The sequence below is a fragment of the Choloepus didactylus genome, chromosome 14, assembly GCF_015220235.1.
Source record: "Choloepus didactylus isolate mChoDid1 chromosome 14, mChoDid1.pri, whole genome shotgun sequence".
Classification (NCBI taxonomy): Eukaryota; Metazoa; Chordata; class Mammalia; order Pilosa; family Megalonychidae; genus Choloepus; species Choloepus didactylus.
Genome location: NC_051320.1, coordinates 21,957,769 through 21,983,501, shown reverse-complemented (window position 1 = coordinate 21,983,501; position 25,733 = coordinate 21,957,769). Strand labels below are relative to the sequence as shown.

The following is a 25,733-nucleotide window of genomic DNA, read 5'->3' as shown; positions in this document are numbered from 1 at the left end:
AGAGCAGTTGTCACCAGCAGATCTACCCTAAAAGAATGGGTACAGGAAGTTCTATAAACAGAATGGAAAAAATAAAAGATGGACTCTGAGATCAGGAAGAAAGAAACACCACAGGAAGCTTAATATAAGATACAATATTAATAAAATTACAATTTGAATATTGTATTAAGTCTATTGAATTATTGTACTACATTAAGTTTCACATTATTAATTTCCTTCTCTTGTTTTCTAAATAAGGTTTGACAGTCGAAACCAAAATTATTACACTGATATGGTTCTAAATATTTGTCGAGCAATTTTTTAAGACTGAAAAATAATAGGAGAGATTAAAGGGATGTAAAGGGAAGTAAGGTTTCTATACTTCCTTAAAACTGGCAAACTGAGGATGTCAATGTAGTAAATGATGTATACATAATTATGCTAAAAGAGCTGCACAAAGGAAAAAAATAAAAACTCTATAGATAAGTCAAAATGGAATTCTAAGATATATTTAAGTAAACCAAAAGAAAATGGAAAAAAGAAAAGTAACAAAAAGAGAAGAAAAAAAATTAATGGCAGACTTAAGCCCTAACATATCAATAATCACATGAAACATAAATGCTTTAACTATCCCAATTAAAAGTCAGTGATCAGCAGAATGAATTAAAAATCATGGTCCAGATTAAACGGCACAAGATGGCAGATAACGAGAGAGAGAGCAAAATACTTCTCTATGAAAAACACTAGATAAAAGAAAGTGCTCCAGAATACCAGTTCCAGCATTGCACTGGCTGGAAAAGGTCCGCTAAATCCATAGAGACTGTGCACTTGGTGAAACTGAGAGTCTGCACTCAGAAACGAGTGATTGAGGCTACTGGGGAAACAGGAGGAGAAACTGGGGATCATTGTTTGGAGACGGATTAGCTTCAAAACCCCGAAAGTGGCTGTGGATTTGGCAGCAAGAGCCGCACAGCTGAACGCAGTGGGAGTGCCGTCCACATCCTGAGCACCCGCCTCAGTAGCTGGTGTGCACAATAGCCTTTTACAAAACCACAGCTAATTGTCCTGGAGCTAGGAAGGCGGAGGTCTCAGAAGGTGGAAATTACCACACCCCGGACAGCCATCTTCTCAGCGGGCTGAGAACGCCCTTGTGCAGTGCCGCGGCCCAGAGCTTCCCTAGGGGATTGCGCTCGCTTGTGATGTTGTGTAGTATTCCCTCCACGGAGGCCTGTGGAGGGCACAGCTTAGAGGTGGGGTCCCATGCAGAAGTCCCAAGGATCCTATACCAATCCCAGGGACTTGTGGGCCCACAGCAGAGACAGACTGTGGGGAGTCTGAGCCAAAGGGTTGCACTTGTGTAACAACTTTAAGTTTGAAGGAATGGCTTGGAGATTTGAGTCTTAAAGCCACCTTCCCTCCCTGACTGCACAGGGAACACCCCCCCCCCCCATCAGGGCTGCCTGCACCAACTACACATGGAAATTTGGTGCACTGATTAGACCACAACAAGATTCGGACCCCCACTCGCCATATAAACAAAGTTAGGAAGAATTGGCTTGAGGGTAATAGGTGGCTTGGCGGTGCCATCTGCTGGTAAGTCAGAGAAAGTCCACTCTACCAAGCTGTAGCTCTGACAAATCATAGAAAATTGTTCAAATAAGCCTGCATATCCTAAAAGAATCCTAGCAAGATAAGCAAATGCCAAGAGGCCAAAAACAACAGAAAAATTTAAAGCATATGAAGAGGCCAGGAAGAAGATGGTGGTAGAGAGAGGAGTGGAAGCTAGTTTGTCCCCCTGGAACAACTAATAACAACCAGAAACAACTAGTAAATAATCTGGAATAACTGCAGGGGGACAAACATGACTGTCCACTCATCATACACCAATCTGAATTGGGAGGAATGCCCAAGATCGCAGCATAAAATCTGTAGGTAAAAACTGCAGACCCAAGCTGGGAGCCCCCTCCCTCCATGGCCCGAACTGCAATGCCTCACGGTGCTAGAGAGTAGCACTCTCCGAGCAAGTGAATATAGCTCAGCAAAGCTCCAACTGGGGTTTTAATTAACAAATGTGGACTGCTCAATACAAGATATGAGTCCCCAACAAGCAGACAGAGACTTTTGGTGACAACTGACCTTGGAGAGCCGGAGGGTTGCCTTGGACTAGGTCTGAAGGGGACTACCTGTTTCTTTTTCAGCTAAGTGGAGAAAGGCTCAGCCATTTTCAGTTCCCAGTGCACTGACCAGACATGGGTGGAGACAGTACAGGCAGAAAGTCTATTCAAATGTAAATGACCTCATCCTAGGGGGTGTATTTTCCTAAGAGGAAGAAGGTGGTGCCAAGCTCTACTACCTGCCTTCCATTCAGAACCAGTCCCCAGGGCCTGGGGGAAAACAGCCACGGGCCAAACCTCCTTACACCAGTCTGCAGTGACAGGCTGACAGGTGTCACCTGCTGGGCAGAAAAGAACAGTGACATGAGGCCTCACAGGGTGCATCAATCCTCTAAGACAAACCCTCAGGGAGACATGATACTATTGCCTCCTGCTGAGACCTGAGACCATTCTGGTCTGGGAAAACCTGATTGGGGTAACCAAGGAAATCAGATGCCTAGACATCAGAAAACTACAACCTACACTAAGAAAAACGAAGTTATAGCACAGTCAAAGGAACAAACTTACACTTCAACTGAGATATAGGAAGTGAAACAACTAATACTAAATCAATTCAAAAAGTTTAAAGATATGACAAAAGAGATGAAGCGTATAATGAAAACAATGGGCGTACATAAGGAAAAAATCGAAAGTTCGAAAAAACAACTGGCAGAATCTATGGAAATGAAAGGCACAACACAAGAGACAAAAGACACAATGAAAACATACAACAGCAGATCTTAAGAGGCAGAAGAAAACACTCAAGAAATGGATAACAATGCACCTGAAAGCCTACACACAAAAAAAAACGGATAGAGAAAAGAATGGAAAAATATGAGCAATGTCTCCAGGAACTTAAGGACAAAACGAAATGCAGGAATATACATGTCATTGGTGTCCCAGAAGGAGAAGAGAAGGGAAAAAGGGCAGAGGCAATAATAGAGGAAATAATCAATGAAAATTTCCCATCTCTTATGAAAGACATAAAATTATGGATCCAAGAAGCACAGTGTACCCCAAACAAAATAGATCTGAATAGGCCTGTGCCAATGCACTTAATAATCAGATTATCAAACACCAAAGACAAAGAGAGAATCCTGAAAGCAGCAAGAGAAAAGCAATCCATCACATACAAAGGAAGCTTGACAGGACTATGTGCGGATTTCTCAATAGAAACCATGGTGGCAAGAAGGAAGTGGGGTGATTTATTTAAGATACTGAAAGAGAAAAACCACCAACCAAGGATCCTATATCAGGCAAAACTGTCCTTCAAATGTGAGGGAGAGCTTAAGATATTCTCTGACAAACAGACAATGACCGAGTTTGTGAACAAGATACCTGCTCTACAGGAAACACTAAAAGAAGCACTTCAAACAGAAAGGAAAAGACAGGAGTGAGAGGTTTGGAAAACAGTTTTGGGAGATAGTAATGTAAGTACACTGAACAAAGATGACTGTGAGCATGGGTGTTATTCAACACTGTGCTAGAAGTGCTAGCCAGAGCAATCCAACAAGACAAAGAAATAAAAGGGATCCAAATTGGAAAGAAAGAAGTAAAACTGTCATTATTTACAGATGACATATTCTATCTGGAAAACCCTGAGAAATCGACGACACAGCTACTTGAGCTAATAAACAAATTTAGCCAAATAGCGGGATACAAGATTAATGCACATAAGTCAGTAATGTTCCTATACACTAGAAATGACCTAACTGAAGAGATACTCAAGAAAAAGATACCATTCTCAATAGCAACTAAAAAAATCAAGTACCTAGGAATAAACTTAACCAGATGCAAAAGACCTATACATAGAAAACTATATAACTTTACTAAAAGAAATAGAAGGGGACCTAAAAAGATGGAAAAGTAGTCCTTCTTCATGGATAGGAAGGCTAAATGTCATTAAGATGCCAATTCTACGCAAAGTCATCTACAGATTTAATGCAATTTCCTATCAAAATTCCAACAACCTACTTTGCAGACTTGGAAAAGCTAGTTGTCAAATTTAAAGCTAGTTGTCAAATTTATATAGAAGGGGAAGATGCCTTGAATTATGAAAAACATTCTAAAAAACAAAAATGAAGTGGGAGGACTTACGCTCCCCGACTTTGAAGCTTATTATAAAGCCGCAGTAGTTGAAATAGCATAGTACTGGCACAAAGATAGACATATTGATCAATGGAATTGAATTGAGAATTTGGAGACAGACCCCCAGAATGACAGTCGACTGATCTTTGACAAGGCCCCCAAAACCAATGAGTTGGGACATAACAGTCTATTCAACAAGTGGCGCCGCGAGAGCTGGACATCCAAAAGAATGAAAGAGGACCCCTGCCTCACACCCTACACAAAAATTAACTCAAAATGGATTAAAGACCTCAATATAAGAGACAGTATCATAAAACTCCTATTAAATAATATAGGGAAACATCTTCAGAACCTTGTATTAAGAGGTCACTTCCTAGACCTTACACCCAAAGCAGAAAAAACAACAACAAAAATAGATAAATGGGAACTCCTAAAGCTTAAAAGCTTGTGTATTTCAAAGAAATTTGTCAAAAAGGTAAAGAGGCAGCCAACTTAATGGGAAAAAATGTTTGGAAACCATGTATCTGACAAAAGACTGATTGATATCTTGCATATATAAAGAAAATCCTACAGTTCAACGACAGTAGTACAGACAGCCCAATTATAAAATGGGTATGAGATATGAAAAGACAGTTCTCTGAGGAGGAAATACAAATGGCCAAAAAAGACATGAAAAAATGTTCCGCTTCACTAGTTATCAGGGAGATGCAAATTAAGACCACAATGAGATATCACCTCACATCAATTAGCTTGGCTGCCATTAAACAAACAGAAAACTACAAATGCTGGAGAGGATGTGGAGAAATTGGAACTCTTATTCATTGTTGGTGGGACTGTATAATGGTACAGAGACTCTGGAAGACAGTCTGGCAGTTCCTCCGAAAACTAGATATAGAGTTACCCTTCGATCCAGCAATGCACTTCTCAGTATATACCCAGAAGATCTGAAAGCAGTGACACGAACAGATATCTGCACGCCAATGTTCACAGCAGCAATATTCACAATTGCCAAGAGATGGAAACAACCCAAATGTCCTTCAACAGATGAGTGGATAAACAAAATGTGGCATATACTCATGCTGGAATACTAGGCGGCAGTAAGAAGGAACGATGTCATGAAACTTATGACAACATGGATGAACCTTGAAGACATAATGCTGAGCAAAATAAGCCAGGTACAAAAAGAGAAATATTGTACGTTACTACTAATGCAAACACTGTGAAAAATGTAAAATAAATGGTTTATATTGTAGGATATAGGGGACCTAGTGATAGACAGCAAATAGTGAGTGGGGAATGATAATCTAATAAGAACAGATACGTCATGGAGGGTAAACTTAATGTTCTGGGAATGCTCAGGAATGACTATGGTTCATTAATTTCAGGGGGTACAGTAGGAATAAGTTTGCAGAAATGTAGTTATTTTAGGTTATTTGTTTTTCTTATTCCTTTGTTTTGGTTTTGTTTGAAATGTTTTTTTAATTGTTTTTTAAATTTTTTTATAAAGTTAAAAAAAAAACAATGAATGAGTGAAAAAAAATTAAATGAGACAAATCATGAACTAATTATTTCAAAGAAGCCCAAAATTTTATTTAATATTGTGAAATAAAACTATTTACAATTCTAGCAAAAAAAAAAATCACGGTCCAACTATATTCTGCATACAAGAAACTCACTTCAAATATAATGATATAAGCAGGTTGAAAATAAAAGGATGGGAAAAACTACATCATGCAAACCAAAGTCAAAGGAAAGCAGGACTGGCCATATTATTATCAGATAAATTTCAGAGCAAAGAAAATTATCAGTGTCAAAACAGGACACTGTATAATGATAAAAGGGTCAATTTCCCAGGAAGAAAAACATCGTAAATGTGTAAGCATCAAAAAACTGAACAACAAAATATGCAAAGCAAAACCTGACTGAACTGAAAGGAGAAACAGACAAATCCAAAATTTTAGCTGGGAGACTTCAACACCCCTCTCTTACCAACTGGAAGAACAACTAGACAGAAAATCAGTAAAGATTAAAAAGAAATCAACAACACTATTAACTAACAGGATCCAACTGACATTTATAGAACACTTGACCCAACAGCAAAATACACACTTTTTCAGTGCCTCTGGAACATACACCAGAGAAGCTATATCTTGGGTTATAAATCAAACCACAACAAATTTAAAAGAATTTAAGTCAGATAGAGTCTATTCTTCCACTATAATGGAATCAAACTAGAAATCAATATAGAAAGATAACAGGAAAATCTCTATCCTTGGAAATAAAATGACATACTTCTAAATAATGCACAGGTCAAAGAGGAAGTCTCAAGGGAAATTAAAGTTTAACTGAATGAAAATGAAAATATATCAAAATTTATGGGAAACAGCTAAAGCACGGCTGAGATGGAAATTTCTAGCACTAAATACTTACATTAGAAAAGAAGATAAGTCTCAAATCAATAATCTAAGCTCCCACCTCGAAAATCTAGAGAAAGGAAGACCAAAATAATCCCAAAGTAAGCATTAGGAAAGAAATATTAAGGGTAAGAGAAAAAATCAAATTGAAAAGAAAAAAACAAAAAGAGCTGGTTCTTTGGGAGGATTAATAAAATTGAGAAACCTCTCTACCAAGACTGAAAAAGAACCCAAAGCATGAATATCAGGAATGGAACAGGCTCTGCGTACATCAAAAGGCTAAGGGAATACTTTGAGTAATTCTACACACAAAACTCTCACAACTTAGATTAAAAGGATGAATTCCTCAAAAGCACACTCTACACAACTCACCCCGTATGAAATTGATAATACGAAGAGCCCTAGAAGTCTTAAGAAAATTTAATTAATCATTTTTAAAAGCACCCCACCTCCCCCCCCCCCCAAAAAAAGGGAACTGTCCAGGTCCAGATGGTTTCACTAGAGAATTCTACCAAATGTTTAAAGAATTAACACCAATTTGACACAATCTCTTCAATAAAACAAAAGAGGAGGGAATGTTTCTCACCTCATTTTATGAAGCCGGTATTGCCCTGATAATCAAAACCAGAAAAAGGAAGTACAAAACAGAAAACTACAGACCAGTATCTCTCATGAATACAGACACAAAAATCCTCAAAACAATATTAGCAAACAGGACTCAGGAATACAGAAAAAGAATTACACACCAATACCAAGAGGGCTTTTTCCAGGGATGCAAACCTGGTTCAATACTTAAAAATCAATCAATATAATCTACCTAAATATTAACCAGGTAAAAAAGAAAAACCAAATGATCATGCCAATCAATGCAGCAAAAACATCTGACAAAATTCAATACCCATATATGAAAAAAAACTCTGAAAACACAGGAACAGATGGGCAGTTCCTCAACTTTATAACACATTTACAAAAAACCTATACCCAACATTAATACTTAATGTGAAAAACTAAATGTTATCACCTAAAACTGGGAACCAGGCAAGGATGCCCACTCTGGCCACTGCTCTTCAATATAGCACTGAAGGTCCTAACAAGCACAATAAGGCAAGAAGGGAAGATAAAAGGCATACATATCAGAAAGGAAGAAATAAAACTGTGCCTATTTTCAATGTCATGATTTTTTCTAAGGAACATCCCAAGAAATCTACAAAAAAAAAACCTCCTAAAACTGAAAAGTGAGTTCAGCAAGGTCATAGGATACAAGATACACATACAAAAAATTAATTATATTTCTGTTTATTCACAATGAACATGTGGACATCGAAATTAAAAATATAATACCATTTACAATCATTCAAAAAGTAAATAAATACTTAGGTGCAAATCTAACAAACCACATAAAGGGCTTATATGATGCAAACTAAAAAATGCTAATAAAAGAAATAAAAGAAGATCTAAATGAATAGGGAAATAAAACATGTCCATGGATTGTAAAACTCACCAGAATAAACATCAATTTTCCCTAAAATGACACATTAAATCAATAATGCAATTCCTGTCAAAATCCCAGCAAGATTTTTTGTAGCTATAGACAAGACCATTCTAAAATTTATATGGAAAGGAAAAGAAACTATATTAGCTAAAACAATTTTGAAAAGAAAATAAGGTGGGAGAAACCATATACCCAATTTCAAGATTTATAGCTACAATAATCAAGATTGTGTTATAACTGGTGGAAGGAAAGATCCTAGATTAATGGAACAGAATAGAAAACCCAGAAATAGACCCACTGAACTATGCCCAAACACTTTTTAACAAAGGTGCAAAAATAATTCAATGAAGGACAAAATGAAGTTTCAACAAAATGATGCTGAAAAAATTAAACATCCAAAGGCAAAAATAATGACCTGTATCTCAGATCTTAGATAAAAATTAGCTCCAAATGGGTCATTTAAGGTGAAGGGTAAAACTATAAAATTTTTAGAAGAAAACATAGAAGAAAATCCTCAGGATATAGGGCGAGGCAAAAGGTACCTAGATTTGAGACCAAAGCATGATCCATGAAAGGAAAAAAATGATAAACTGGAATTCATCAAAATGAAAAACTTTTGTTCAGTGAAGACTCTGTTAAGAGGATGGAGAGACAAGCTACAGGCAAACCACACATCTAACAAAGGACTTATATCTAAAATATATAAAGAACTCTCAAAATTCAACAGTAAAATAACCAAACAATCCAATTAGAAATAGGCAAAAGACATGAAGTGACATTTTACCGAAGAGGACAAATGGCAAATAAATACATGAAAAGGTGTTCAACATCATTAGCCATTAGGAAAATGTAAATTAAAAGCACAATGAGATATCACTACACACTAATAAAATAGCTAAGAAAAAAAGTGATAACATCAAATGCTGACAAAGATGCAGAGAAACTGGGTCACTAACATTGCTGATGGTAACAAAATGGTAAACCCATTGTAGAAAACAGTTTGGCAGTTTCTTAAAAGATCAATCATGCAACTACATTACCCAGCAACTGTATTCATGGGCATTTATGCCAGAGAAAATGAAAATTATGGTCACTCAAAAACCTGTACACATGTTATAGCAGCTATATTAATAATAAGCAAAAATGTAAACAGCTTGATGTCCTTCAACAGGAAAATGGTTAAATAAAACAGTCATACATCCAAACCAAGGAATACTACTCAGCAATACACTACTCAGCAATAAAAAGGAACAAACTATTGGTATACACAATAACCTAGATGAATCTCCAGATAATTATACTGAGTGAAAAAAAGCCAGTTCCTAAAGGTTACATACAGTGTAATTCCATTTATACAACATTCTAGAAATGACAAAATTACAGAAATGGAGAAATTAGTGGTTGCCGGGGTAAAGGAAGGTAGGGAGTTAATGTAGGAGGGAGGTAGAAGTGGCCATAGAGGGCAACATGAGGGATACTTGAGGTGACAGAAATGTTTATCATGATTGTGTCAATGTCAATATCCTGGTTGTGACACTGTACTCTAGTTTTGCAGGATGTTACCACTGAAAGAAACTGAGTAAAGGGTACAGGAATCTCTATTATTTCTTACAATTGCATGGGAATCTACAATTATCACAAAATAAAAAGTTTAATTAAAAAAATAAAAGAAATACTGTCTCAATAAGCTCTTTATCTGCTAAACCTACATCCTGCAATACCTTGTCTATGTTCATCTACCACTATGTCCTCACTTCCACCATCCAAATAAAAGTCCTTCTTTGCTCTTAAGGTTACTTGATTCTTATTTTATCCAGCTAATACCATTCAAATGAAGTTACTCTTGCTAAAGTCAATGATAATCTTCCAACTACAAAACAAAATTGAAACTTGCTAGTTCTTCGATTTACCCAGTTTCTAAGTATTTGACGCTTTGGTCCCCTTCCTTGAAACCTCCATGACAACACACTCTGCTGGTTCTCCCCTTGCCTCTTTGGCTACTTCATTTGGGGGCTTTTTTCTTTTTCTGATTAGCTCCCAAATGCTGGCTTCAACGACGCTTCAAAACGTTCTTACTTTTCTATATATATCCCTCTTGGTCACAATCATTATCAGCCATTCTCTCTACATGATAAAGTGCAAGCCTTCATTATCAATATTTATCTATATAAACTATTTCTAGATCAATGTGAATCTTCTATAGGTAATAAATATATTTTCCAAACTAGATTATCTCCACCTACACCGAACTACCAAAAATATCTATTTTCCTATATCCCTAGCAATTGTCCTACAGTCGTCTTAATTTTCCTAGTCAGAAATCTGGGAGTAATCTTAGACTGTTCCTTCACCACCATGTTATCTATCTAATAACTTTCTAAGTCCTTTCAATTCTTCTGAGTATCTCTTGACTCTGTCTCTTCTCCCTCTTTTTTGCCAGTTTCTAAGTTTAATCAAAATCTGGTCGGGAGGCGGGGCAAGATGGCAGAGTGGTGAGGTGTAGGTTTTAGTTACTCCTCCAGGGCAGCAGGTAGAAAGCCAGGAACTGTGTGGACTGGACACTGCAGAGCAATTTGACTTTGGGCATACTTCATAGAAGACTCATGAACGCGTGGAACATCTGAGATCAGCGAAATCTGTAAGTTTTCATGGCCAGGGGACCCATGCCCCTTCCTCCCAGGCTCAGTCCCATGGGAGGAGAGGCCGTCAGCGCTGGGAACAAGGAGGGAGAACTGCAGTTGAGGCTCTTATCAGAAACTCATTCTACTGATCCAAACTCCAAACATATAGACCAAGACCAGACACTGGAGAATCCGGGAGCAGCCAGCCCAGCGGAGAGGAGATAGGGATAACAAAAACAGCAAGGAAAACCCAAAAATAAAAGGGGAGACTTTCTGGAGTTCTGGTGAACATAGAACAGGGAAGGGCAGAGCTCAGGCAGAGTCAGGCTCATATGCAAATCCAGAAGTTTCTTTGTCAGAAAAGCCTGTTTCTCTGCTCCCTGGATTCTTCCTTAATGGCCCTCATCTCCCTGTCTGTTAGCATTTCAAGAGCCCATTAGATCTGCAAGGAGGGCCATTCCTTTTTTTTTTAATTTTTTTCTCTTTTTCTAAAACAAATACTCTAAGAAGCCCAATACAAAAAGGCTCAAAGACTTGCAATTTGGGCCCAGATAAGAGCAGAGCTAAGAGAGCTCCAAGACACAAGGCAATAAGTCCGGTGGCTGAGAAAATTCCCTAAACACCACAACTTCCCAAAAAAAGGAGGGCGTCCCCTCACAGCCATCTTCCCAGTGGGCAGGGAACACTCCTGCCAGGTGCCAGCTCCACAGCCCAGAGCTGCCCCAGACAACCCGGTGTGACGGTGTTTCCAACACACGCACACACCACAAAATCGGGTGTGGACATTAGCCTTTCCCCCACCCTCAGCTCGTTGTCCAACAGTTGGGAATGCAGAGCTGAGTGAATTGACATGCCCCATTCAGCCATCCTTCAGCAGACTGGGAATGCACCTACACAGCCCTGCAGCCCAGAACTGCCCTGGGGGGACAGCGCTCACCTGTGACAGAACACAGCACAGTCATCCCTCAGCAGAGGACCTGGGGTGCACAGCTTGGAAGAAGGACCCACTCACAAGTCCCAGGGGCCATACGCCAATACCAAGGACTTATGGGTCAGCGGCAGAGAAAAACTGTGGCGGGACTGAACTGAAGGATTAGACTATTGCAGCAGCTTTAAATCTCCAGAACACCAGGGAGATTTGACTGTCAGAGCCGCCCCCCGCCCCCCGACCAGACACACACCCCATATACAGAGCGGACAACACCAACTACACATGCAAGCTTGGTACACCAACTGGACCCCACAAAACTCACACCCTCACTCACCACACAGACAAAGTGGGGGAGAACTGGCTTGAGGGGAATAGGTGGCTCATGGACGCCACCTGCTGGTAAGAGAAAGTGTACACCACCAAGCTGTAGATCTGACAAATTAGAGATGAGGGTTTTAATTGGTCTACAAATCCTAAAAGAACCCTATCAAGTTAATCAAATGCCAAGAGGCCAAAAACAACAGAAAATTTTGAAGCATAAGAGAAAACAAGATGATACAGATAACCCAAACCCAAGCACCCAAATCAAAAGTTCAGAGGAGATACAGTACTTGAAGCAATTAATCAAAGAACTAAAGATGAACAACGACCATGGCACAGGATATAAAGGACATGAAGAAGAACATGGCACAGGATATAAAGGACATCAAGAGGACCCTAGAAGAGCATAAAGAAGAAACTGCAAGAGTAAATAAAAAAATAGATGACCTTATGGAAATAAAAGAAACTGTTGGCCAAATTAAAAAGATTCTGGATAGTCACAGTTCAAGACTAGAGGAAGCTGAACAGCGAATCAGTGACCTGGAGGACGACAGAACAGAAAATGAAAGAACAAAAGAAAGAATGGGGAAAAAAAAACGAAAAAATTGAAACAGACCTCAGGAATATGATAGATAATACAAAACGTCCAAATACAAGACTCATTGCTGTTCCAAAAGGGGAAGAGAAGGGTAAAGCTCTAGGACGAGTATTCAAAGAAATTGTTGGGGAAAACTTCCCAAATCTTCTAAACACCATAAATACACAAATCATAAATGCCCAGCAAACTCCAAAGAGAATAAATCCAAATAACCCACTCCGAGACACATTCTGATCACACTGTCAAATATGGAAGAGAAGGAGAAAGTTCTGAAAGCAGCAAGAGAAAAGCAATTCACCACATACAAAGGAAACAGCATAAGACTAAGTAGTGACTACTCAGCGGCCACCATGGAGGCAAGAAGGCAGTGGCATGACATATTCTGAGAGAGAAAAATTGCCAGACAAGAATTCTTTATCCAGCAAAGCTCTCCTTCAAATTTGAGGGAGAGCTTCAATTTTTCACAGATAAACAAATGCTGAGAGAATTTGTTAACAAGAGACCTGCCCTACTTGAGATACTAAAGGCAGACCTACGGACAGAGAAACAAAGAAAGGAGAGAGAGAGAGATGGAGAAAGGTTCAGTACTAGAGAGATTCAGTATGGGTAGGTTAAAGGACATTAAGAGAGAGAGGGGAAAAATATATCTGACAAACACAAATCAAAGGATAAGATGGCTGATTCAAGAAATCCCTTTGCAGTAATAACGTTGAATGCAAATGGATTCAACTCCCCAATTAAAAGATATAGATTGGCAGAATGGATCAAAAAATATGAACCATCAATATGTTGCATACAAGAGACTCATCTTTGACACAGGGACACAAAGAAATCGAAAGTGAAAAATATTTCATGCAAGCTATAGCCAAAAGAAAGCGGGAGTAGCAATATTAATCTCAGATAAAATAGACTTTAAATGCAAGGATGTTAGGAGAGACAAAGGAGGCTACTACATACTAATAAAAGGGGCAATTCAACAAGAAGAAATAACAATCATAAATGTTTATGCAGCCAATCAAGGTGCCACAAAATACATGAGACAAACACTGGCAAAACTAAAGGAAGTAACTGATGTTTCCACAATAATTGTGGGAGACTTCAACACATCACTCTCTCCTATAGATAGATCAACCAGACAGAAGACCAATATGGAAATTGAAAACTTAAACAATCTGATATATGAATTGGATTTCACAGACGTATATAGAACATTACATGCCAAATCACCAGGATACACATTCTTCTCTAGTGCTCACGGAACCCAGATCAGATGCTGGGGCATAAAACAAGCCTCAATAAATTAAAAAAAATTGAAATTATTCAAAGCAGATTCTCTGACCACAATGGAATACAATTACAAGTCAATAACCATCAGAGACTTAGAAAAGTCACTAACAGCTGGAGGTTAAACAACATGCTCCTAAACAATCAGTGGGTTAAAGAATAAATAGCAAGAGAAATTGCAAAACATACAGAGACAAATGAAAATGAAAACACAGCATATCAAAACCTATGGGATGCAGCAAAAGCAGTACTGAGGGGGAAATTTATAGCACTAAACATATATATTAAAAAGGAAGGAAGAGCCAAAATCAAAGAACTAATGGATCAACTGAAGAGGCTAGAAAATGAACAGGAAACCAATCCTAAAACAAGAAGAAAAGGATTAAAGCAGATAATAAATGACATAGAGAATAAAAAAAATAGAGAGGATAAATAACACCAAAAATCGGTTCTTTGAGATGATCAACAAGATTGACAAGCCCTTAGCCAGACTGACAAAATCAAAAACAGAGAAGACCCATATAAACAAAATAATGAATGAGAAAAGTGACATTACTGCAGATCCCGAAGAAATTAAAAAGATTATAAGAGGATACTATAAACAACTGTATGCCAAAAAACTGGATAACGTAGAGGAAATGGACAATTTCCTGGAAACGTATGAACAACCTAGACTGACCAGAGAAGAAATAAAAGACCTCAACCAACCAATCACAAGCAAAGAGATCCAAACAATCATCAAAAAAGCTTCCCACACATAAATGCTCAGGGCCAGATGGATTCACAGGAGAATTCTACCAAACTTTCCAAAAAGAACTGACACCAATCTTACTAAAACTCTTTCAAAACATAGAAGAAAATGCAACACTACCTAACTCATGTTATGAAGCTAACATCAGTCTAATACCAAAACCAGGCAAAGATGCTACAAAAAAGGAAAACTACAGGCCAATCTCCCTAATGAATACAAATGCAAAAATTCTCAACAAAATACTTGCAAATCGAATCCAAAGACACATTAAAAAAATCATACACCATGACCAAGTGGGGTTCATTCCAAGCATGCAAGAATGGTTCAACATAAGAAAATCAATCAATGTATTACAACACATTAACAAATCAAAAGAGAAAAATCAAATGATTATCTCAATAGATGCTGAAAAAGCATTCAATAAAACCCAACATCCATTTTCGATAAAAACACTTCAAAAGGTACAATTGAAGGAAACTTCCTCAATATGACAAAGAGCATATATGAAAAACCCACAGCCAGCATAGTACTTAATGGTGAGAGACTGAAAGCCTTCCCTCTAAGATCAGGAACAAGACAAGGATGCCCGCTGTCACCACTGTTATTCAATACTGTGCTGGAAGTGCTAGCCATGGCAATCTGGCAAGACAAAGAAATAAAAGGCATCCAAATTGGAAAGCAAAAATTGTTTGCATCCAAATTGTTTGCAGAGGATATCTTATATCTGGAAAACCCTGAGAAATCGATGATACAGCTACTAGAGCTAATAAACAAATTTAGCAAAGCAGCGGATAAAAGATTAATGTACATAAGTCAGTAATGTTTCTATACACTAGAAATGACCTAATTGAAAGAGACACTCAAGAAAAAGATACCATGTTCCATACCAACTAAAAAAATCAAGTACCTAGGAATAAACTTAACCAAAGATGTAAAAGACCCATACTAAGAAAACTACGTAACTCTACTACAAGAAACAGAAGGGGACCATAAAAGATGGAAAAATATTCCATGTTCATGGATAGGAAGGCTAAATGTCATTAAGATGTCAATTCTACCCAAACTCATATACAGATTCAATGGAATACCAATCAAAATTCCAACAACCTAATTTGCAGACTTGGAAAAGGTAGTAAGCAAATTTATTTGGAAAGGGAAGATGCCTGGAATTGCTAAAGACACTCTGAAAAAGAAAAACAAAGTGGGAGGACTTACATTCCCTGACTTTGAAGCTTATTATAAAGCCACAGTTGTCAAAACAGCATGGTACTGGCACAAACACAGGCATATTGATCAATGGAATCGAACTGAGTATTCGGAGACAGACCCCCAGATCTACGGCTGACTGATCTTTGATAAGGCCCCCAAAGTCACTGAACTGGGTCATAATGGTCTTTTCAACAAATGGGGCTGGGAGAGTTGGATATCCATATCCAAAAAAATGAAAGAAGACCCCTACCTCACACCCTACATAAAAATTAATTCAAAGTGGATCAAAGATCTCAATATAAAAGAAAGTACCATAAAACTCCTAGAAGATAATGTAGGGAAACATCTTCAAGACCTTGTATTAGGCGGCCACTTCCTAAACTTTACATCCAAAGCACAAGCAACAAAAGAGAAAATAGATAAATGGGAACTCCTCAAGCTTAGAAGTTTCTGTACCTCAAAGGAATTTCTCAAAAAGGAAAAGAGGCAGCCAACTCAATGGGAAAAAATTTTGGAAACCACGTATCTGACAAAAGACTGATATCGTGCATATATAAAGAAATTCTACAACTCAATGACAAGAGTACAGACAGCCCAGTTATAAAATGGGTAAAAGATATGCAAATACAGTTCTCTGGAGGGGAAATACAAATGGCCAAGAAAGACATGAAAAAATGTTCCGCTTCACTAGCTGTTAGAGAGATGCAAATTAAGACCACAATGAGATACCACCTAACACCAATTAGAATGGCTACCACCAAACAAACAGGAAACTACAAAGGCTGGAGAGGATGTGGAGAAATTGGAACTCTTATTCATTGTTGGTGGGACCGTATAATGCTCCAGGCATTCTGGAAGTCAGTCTGTATAGACAAACCCTTCGATCCAGCGATTGCACTTCTCGGTACATACCCAGAAGATCTGAAAGCAGTGACACGAACAGATATCTGCACGCCAATGTTCGCAGCAGCATTATTTACAATTGCCAAGAGATGGAAACAACCTAAATGGACTTCAACAGATGAGCGGATAAATAAAATGTGGTATATACACACGATGGAATACTACGCGGCTGTAAGAAGGAACGATGTCGTGAAACATATGACAACATGGATGAACCTTGAAGACATAATGCTGAGCGAAATAAGCCAGGCACAAAAAAACAAATATTATATGCTACCACTAATGTTAACTTAGAAAAATGTAAAACAAATGGTTTATAATGTACAATGCAGAGGAACTAGTGATAGAGAGCAATTAAGGAAGGTGGAATGTTAACCCAATAAGAACAGATAAGCCATCGAGGGTAAATTTAACATTCTGGGAATGCCCAGGAATGACTATGGTCTGTTAATTTTGATAGGTATAGTAGGAACAAGTTCACAGAAATGTTGCTATATTAGGTTATTTCCTCGTGGTAGAGTAGAAACATGTTGGAAGTAAAGTATTTATCTTAGGTTAGTTGTCTTTTTCTTCTCCCTTGTTACGGTTTGTTTGAAATGTTTTTTTATTACATGTTTTAATTTTTTTTTTATATAGTTGATTGAAAAAATATGCAGAGCCCCCTTGAGGAGCTGATGCAGAATGCAGGGGTATTGGGCTTCCCCACCTCGATGGTTGCTGATGTGCTCACAGACATAGGGGACTGGTGGTTTGATGGGCTGAGCCCTCTACCACAGGACGTGCCCTTGGGAAGACTGTTGCTGCAAAGGAGAGGCTAGGCCTGCTTATAATTGTGCCTAAGAGCCTTCTCCTGAATGCCTCTTTGTTGCTCAGATGTGGCCCCCTCTCTCCAGCTAAGCCAACTTGGCAGGTGAAATTACTGCCCTCCCCGCTACATGGGTTCGAACACCCAGGGGAGTGCATCTCCCTGGCAACATGGAATATCACTCCCGGGGAGGAATCTAGACCCCGCATCATGGGATGGAGAACATCTTCTTGACCAAAAGGGGGATGTGAAAGGAAATGAAATAAGCTTCAGTGGCAGAGATTCCAAAAGGAGCCGAGAGGTCACTCTGGTGGGCACTCTTACACACAACGCAGACAACCCTTTTTAGGTTCTAGTGAATTGGAGTAGCTAGCAGTAAATATCTGAAACTATCAAACTACAACACAGAACCCATGAATCTTGAAGATGATCATATAAAAACGCAGCTTATGAGGGGTGACAATGTGACTGGGAAAGCCATATGGACCACACTCCCCTTTGTCTAGTTTATGGATGGATGAGTAGAAAAATGGGGGAAGGAAAACAAACACACACAGGTACCCAGTTTTCTTTTTTACTTCAATTGTTCTTTTTCGCTTTTTTATTCTTGTTATTTTTGTGTGTGTGGTAATGAAGGTGTCAGGGATTGATGTTAGTGATGAATGCACAACTATGTAATGCTACTGTGAACAAGTGAATGTACGCTTAGTTTTGTATGACTGCCTGGTATGTGAATATATCTCAATAAAATGAATTTAAAAAAAAAAAATCTGGTCATACATTATCAGGTCTGTTTCAGTAGTCACCTTCTGATCTCCCCTTTCTACTCCTGGCCTGGCACCCTTCTAGTCTTCACATTGTTTATAGAGAATTTCTTTTAAGACGGTTCTTCACTTTCTTCAGTGGTTCCTCATTGAGTTTTTTGTTTGTTTGTTTGTTTGTTTTTTATTGCCTAAGTTCCTTAAAGTAACCTCTATGATCTTTAAACCTGTGCCTACTTTCTATCCTCATCTCCCACTGCTTACCCTTCTTCTGCTTTTCCCTAGTCTCACTAGCCACCTGGAATTTCCTAAATGTGCAATGTTTTCTCATAATTGGTGTCCTGAAATTAGCTGCTCATCTTTCCTGGAATACAGCCTTCTCAGGTGTTTGGCTATTACTTCTCTACCACTCACTCTAGGATCCCTGTTCCAGTTTGCTAATGCTGCTGGAATGCAAAACACCAAAAATAGATTGGCTTTTATAAAAGGGGGTTTATTTAGTTACAAAGTTACAGTCTTAAGGCCATAAACCGTCCATCAACAAAGGGTACCTTCACTGGAGGATGGCCAGTGGAGTCCGGAAAACCTCTGTTAGGGAAGGCACGTGGCTGGTGTCTGCTCCAAAGTTCTGGTTTCAAAACAGCTTTCTCCCAGGATGTTCCTCTCTAGGCTGCTGTTCTTCAAAATGTCACCCTTAGTTGCACTTGGGATATTTGTCCTCTCACAGTTTCTCCAGAGCAAGAGTCTGCTTTCAACAGCCGTCTTCAGACTCTCTTTCATCTGCAGCTCCTGTGCTTTCTTCAAAGTGTCCCTCTTGGCTGTAGCTCCTCTTCAAACATCACTCACAGCTGCACTGAGTACCTTCTGCTTGTCAGCTCATTTATATGGCTCCACTGATCAAGGCCCACCCTAAATGGGTGGGGCCATGCCTCCATGGAAATATCCAATCAGAGTTATCACCCACAGCTGGATGGGGCACATCTCCAAAGAAACACTCAAAGAAATCTAACCAAAACTGATAAGGTCTGCCCACACAAGATTACATCAAAGATAATGGCGTTTGGGGGACACAATACATTCAAACCGGCACAATCCCCTTCTCTGAAAAATCTCACTAAACCTCTCTATTCCCACAGTGATCCTGTATTTACTTATAAGACTTGACAGTACGAATAACTGATTTCCTTTTTAATGTCCTCTAGTACACCAAGTATTCCTAAAAAGGGGAATGTGTCTTATTTTATATCTGTATCCTTGATATCTAGTATGACGAGAGAGTATACGGTGAATAACTTCATTAGACTGAATGTGTAGTCATTACTTTATTCAAGCTCTTTGAAATAAATGGCAAGCTCTTCTCTAACTCTTACACATTGTTTCCTCTGAATCACAACTCAGCTTGTCTCAGAATTTTTAGAAAACATTCTCCAATGATTAGACAAATTCTCTAATATGTCCCATATGAATTCCTCTGCTCATGAGACCACCATAATTACTGTACTTAAATCTAAACATATTTAAAATAGTTCTTTCTGGTCTCTTCTATTGGAATGTAAGCTCTGAAGGATAGGAATTCTGAAAATTCATCAGCTATATATCTGTAAGAACTTTATAAATACTAGCTGAGTCTTAAAAATGAACTTAAAAAGGGCGGAGCTAAGATGGTGGCATAGAGAGGAGTGGAAGACTGTTAGTCCCCCCCGGAACAATTCATAAATGACAAAAAAAACTAGTAAATAACCTGAAATAACAGTGGGGAGACAAACGTGACTGTCCACTCATCATCCACTAACCTGAATTGGGAGGAATGCTCGAGATCACAGCATAAAATCTGTAAGTAAAACTGCAGACCCACGCTGAGAGCCGAGAGCCAAGAGCCCCTCCCTCACGGAAGCCACGCGGTGCACTCTCTCAGCCCAGCTCCAAGTGAGGTTTTAATGTTAAATGCTCAATACAGCCAGTGAATCCTCAACAAGCAGACAGAGGCTTTTGGTGACAACTGACCTTGGGAGAGTCGGGGGACATATCTGTCTCAGGACGGGGAGCCCAGAGGATCGGGTGCTATCTCTGGCTGAAGGGTGAACCTGGGAGTTTTTCTGTCCCATTCTCTCTCTGTGGAGAAAACCTCAGCTGTCCTCAGCCTGCAGCACTTTGCAGTAAAGACAGCCTCCGCCATTTAAAAATCAAAACACTTTGATCAGTAGAGTCACAGAAACAGAGAACTTATTGATAGGCAGATGACATCTCTGGAGGGGGCATAGCTTCCCAAGAGGAAAGGGAGGGCCCCAGCTCTACTGCCAGTCTTTCCGGAACCAGACCCCAAAGCCTGGGGGACAAGAGCCACAGGCCACACCCTCTTACACAGGCAGTGACAGGCTGACAGGTGGATTTGCCAGGCAGAAAAGCACAGGCGTCTCAATCCTCTAAGAAAAGTCATCAGGGAAACCAGATACTGAAATATTACCTCCTTCTGTGACCCGAGCCTGTTCTCATCTGGGAAAACCTGACTGGGGTGACCTAGGAGGTCAGATGCCTAGACAACAGAAAACTACAACCTACACTAAGAAAAACGAAGCTATGACCCAGTCAAAGGAACAGACGTACACTTCAACTGAGATACAGGAATTTAAACAACTAATGTTAAATCAATTCAAAAAGTTTAGAGAATATTTCACAAAAGAGACAGAGGCTGTAAAGAAAACACTGGGCATATATAAGGCAGAAATTGAAAGTTCAAAAAAACAACCAGTAGAATATATGGAAATGAAAGGCACAACCCAAGAGATGAAAGACACAATGGAAACATACAACAGCAGATCTCAAGAAGCAGAAGAAAACACTCAAGAACTGGAGAACAAAACACCTGAAAGCCTACACGCAAAGGAGCAGATGGAGAAAAGAATGAAAAAATATGAGCAACGTCTCCGGAAACTCAAGGATGAAACAAAGTACAATACTGTACGTATCATTGGTGTCCCAGAAGGAGAAGAGAAGGGAGAAGGGGCAGAGGCAATAACAGAGGAAATAATCAATGAAAATTTCCCATCTCTTATGAAAGACATAAAATTACAGCTCCAAGAAGTGCAGCATACTCCAAACAGAAAAGATATGAATAGACCTACGCCAAGACACTTAGTAATCAGATTATCAAACATCAAAGACAAAGAGAGAATCCTGAAAGCAGCAAGAGAAAAGCAGTCCATCACATACAAAGGAAACTTAATAAGACTATGTGCTGATCTCTCAGCAGAAACCATGGAGGCAAGAAGTAAGTGGTGTGATATATTTAAGATACTAAAAGAGAAAAACCACCAACCAAGAATCCTATATCCAGCAAAACTGTCCTTCAAATATGAGGGAGAGCTCAAAATATTTTCCAACAAACAGACAATGAGAGACTTTGTGAACAAGACACCCGTCCTACAGGAAATACTAAAGGGAACACTACAGAGTGATAGGAGAAGATGGGAGTGCGTGGTTTGGAACACAATTTTGGGAGATGGTAGCACAACAATGTAAGTACACTCAAGAAAGATAGCTATGTGTATGGTTGAGAGAGGAAGGTTAGGAGCATGTGAGACACCAGAAGAAAGGAGGAAAGATAAAGACTGGGACTGTGTAGCTTGGTGAAATCTAGAGTGTTCAGCAATTGTGATAAAATGTACAAATATGTTCTTTTACAAGGGAGAACAAGCAAATGTCAACCTTGCAAGGTGTTAAAAATGGGGAGGCACTGGGGGAGGGATGCAATCAATGTAAACTAGAGACTGTAACTAACAGAATCATTGCATTATGCTTCCTTTAATGTAACAAAGGCGATATACCAAGGTAAATGCAGGTAAGAGGGGGGGATAGGGAAGGCATGTTAGACACTTGACATTGGTGGTGCTGTCTGACTCTTAACCCTACTTTGATTTTAAGGTTACTTTTCCTTTTGCTACTTCCTAGCTGTCATTTTTTTTCCTCTTTCTTTTCCCTCTCTACCTTCTTTGATGCTCCCTCCTGCCTTGTGGAAGAAATGTGGATGTCCTTATGCAGATAGTGGTGAAGGTGGTGAACACATAAAGATGTGACCATACAGAGAACCACTGATTATTTACTTAGGATGGAATGTATGGTGTGTGAACAAACCATCTTAAAAAAAAGGGGGGGGGGTTTGATGACAAAACCTCAAGGGCAATATACTGAGTGAAATAAGCCAGACACATAAGGATAAATATTGCAGGGTCTCACTGATAAGAAGTAATCATAATATGTAAACTCATAGACATGAAATATAAGGTACCAAGATAAAGGACGAGGCTTAAGAATGGGGAGTGGTTGCTTAGTATGAGCAGAATGTTCAACTAGGATGAACTTAAATGCTTGGAAATGAACAGAGGTGTCGGTAGCAAGATGTGAGAATAATTAACAGCACCGAATGGCATGTGAATGAGGTGGAAAGGGGAAGCTCAGAGTCATATATGTCACCAGAAGGAAAGTTGGAGGTCAAAAGATGGGAATGTATAAAACTGAATCCTATGGTGGGCAATGTCCATGATTAACTGTACAAATATTAGAAAACTCTTCCAAGAACCAGAACAAATGTATGACAATACAACTAGAAGTTAATAACAGGGGAGCACATAGGGAAGAAATATATACCTATTGCAAACTATATACTACAGTTTGTAGTATTTCAACATTCTTTCATAAACAGTAACAAATGTACTATACCAACACAAGTCAACAATTGAGGGGGGTTGGTTAGGGATATGGGAGGATTCGAGTTTCCTTTTCTTTTTCTTTTTTTTTTTTTTTTCCATCTTTCACTTTATTTCTTGCCTGGACTAATGAAAAGGTTCTAAAAATTGAACAAAAATTAAGCGTGGTGATGGATGCACAGCTGCATGAGGGTACCAGGGCAACTGATAGTACACTTTGGATCTTTGGATAACTGTATGGTATCTGAACAATCCCAATAAAAATAAAAAAAAATAAAAATAAAAATAAAAAAATGAACTTAAAAGACTCCTGAAGAAAAATAGAGTTAGTTACTAAAGATTGAATTAGGCTATTAAAAGGAAATACTGCAAATTTATCAACCTTTTAAATGACAGATAAAGTGCCTCAGCTCTGATACACTTCCAAACTAACCTTAATCTTGTTGAACACTCTCCACCTTCTTTGGCTACCCAGCCAGCATCAGCAAAAGATGCCACCGCATCTTCTTCTTGGTGGTCAGGACTCCATTCTGTTGCATGGCTGGTAAGCTATAAGTTACAAACAGGAAAAGCTTTTCATTTGCATGAAAAAGTCAGAGTAAAAATTTTTTTACACATCCAAAGGAAAGTCTTCAGTTCTGGTGTTACAAATATACAGGCAGTTTTTAACATTTCATTGGAAGGTGTCCATGAAAGGGACCTTTAGTACTATCAAACTGTTGACTAATAGTATATGAAAATTGCTGACTTAGAATTAAACTGTGATTTTACTTTACAGGTCAAGTGAGACTTGTTTCTTTAAAAACAACAATAACAAAATGCAAAATTAAAGAAAATGCAAGTGACCAATTTGTGCTAAATCCAGGAATATTTTTAAATGAATAGGATAAAGGCCTACTATTATAATGCTGAAAAATATTTTTTAAAAATCCTTAAATCTGGTTTGTAAATAAAAGTACTATTAAAGAGCAAAAAAATACAACAGTGGCAGAGCAGAATTCTTAGCTAAATATAAACATGTAGATGAAGGAAAAGAATATTTTGAAACAAGGACAAAGAAAAAGCATGGATATTCTGGAATTTATCTCAAAAAAGTTGAAAGAAAATTTAATAGACTGAAATTTAAGTTTTATTATAAATAAAATATCTCAGAACCAGAAGGTTAATAAGTAATAATTAAAAAAAAAAAAGCTACCAAATTAATACAATACTTCCTCAAAGTCAGAATGAAGTTTATCGGAAGAGAAAAAATAGGTATAATTTTTAGCAAGCACATACTCAAGGTATAGCTGAATGTATATACTTAAGTCATAAATCAAAGAAAGAACAGCAGCAAGACTTTGGACTTTCCATACGTATTTCAGAAATTTATCCAAGCAAGTCAATATTCAAACAGATATTCAGCAAATCAGTTACTTAAATCTAAAACTTCAATAACCTAACTGAAAGGGGCATCATATTTGATTTCAAGAGTCTGAGAAATCTGGTAATATTCTGCCCCTATCCATTAATGAAAATGAAATAGTGTATTAATACTCCTATAGCCATTACAATGTGGAGATTCTCAATAGGTTATTGGAAGAGTCTTCAGCCGGAAGGTCCTCAAGCCTCATAGAATGTGGAAGCTCATTGAATGTACTTTATTTAGTGAGATGTTTTATAGAAGTGAGAGAAATCATAATATTAAAACTAAATGGTGCCTTTCAAAGATGCTATTTTATGCAGATCAATATGGTTACAATCTTTTGTTTAAAAAATAAAATTTTGTTCCAATATAGTTACCAACTGGTAGGAAGTTAGAAATTTTTAAGACAGATAAAACCTAGTTTTGACCTTAAGACTGCTGACTTTCTCAGAGGTAGTTTTTTTAATTGCTCTTTCCTTCCCAGATATTTTTATTGATAAGGAAATAATATTTTTCTAAGGATAAATACACAAATATATAAAAGTTAATACGTTTTATGGTAGCTTTTCAGGGTATATTATATGTTAACTAAAGATTAAATATAAATTGTTTCTCAGTTTTGTATCTGTAATACCTCATATATTAAATAAGAATTTTTTTTTTCTAAGCTTTGCAGGGGGTGGGAACATAAACTACTCCTTAAACTTAGTCTGCAATCTTAGTAACAAGCATCGATTATATATAATCATCAAAATAATACCATGTCCATGGCATGTACTCAATGAGACAAAAGTATTAATAATACTGTCAAGAACAAATTCCAAAATTGGTAACATCTTTATCATTTCTACTTGACATCCTGCCCTACAAGGTAGTTTTGACATATAAGTCACACATCATCATAATAGTGATGTATGTCACTAAAAAAGTAGCCTAACTTAAAGTTCCTAAGGAAATCAAACTCACTGAAAACATAAAATAAAAGTGGAAAAAAAGAGAATTATTTTAAAGGTCATTTCAGTTATTGCTAAGGGAAACATGCACTGAGTGACATAAGCATGGAATGGGAAAGGACAACTTCCAGGACAGTCTATTGGTAAAGTGTAAGTCAAGGTGAGGTCAACGCTGGCAAAGGAGATGGAGGGTATGGACTTTTTGGAAGTATGACTGAGATGCCATTACTGACATGCATGATTAATGATGGGGATTTGGGAAAATAAGGCCAACTTACTGAACGTTCCCAGCAAGGTCCTGTCTTACTACAGCTATTGTTAGTAAACAAAACAAAAAGTGAAGAGTCAAAAAAGATGTCAAA

At 38.2% G+C, this 25,733-nt stretch overlaps 1 protein-coding gene across 3 annotated transcripts in view; it reads right to left on the bottom strand.

Moving 5' to 3' along the window:
- The window catches only part of MTFR1 (mitochondrial fission regulator 1), a 98,388-nt gene that overhangs the window by 31,364 nt on the left and 41,291 nt on the right, over nt 1–25,733 (bottom strand). For all 3 annotated transcript variants that reach the window (XM_037803611.1, XM_037803610.1, XM_037803612.1), the window contains exon 4: nt 23,447–23,562. In XM_037803611.1, the coding sequence (XP_037659539.1) occupies nt 23,447–23,562 (116 nt within the window). The remainder of the gene's footprint in view (nt 1–23,446; nt 23,563–25,733) is intronic.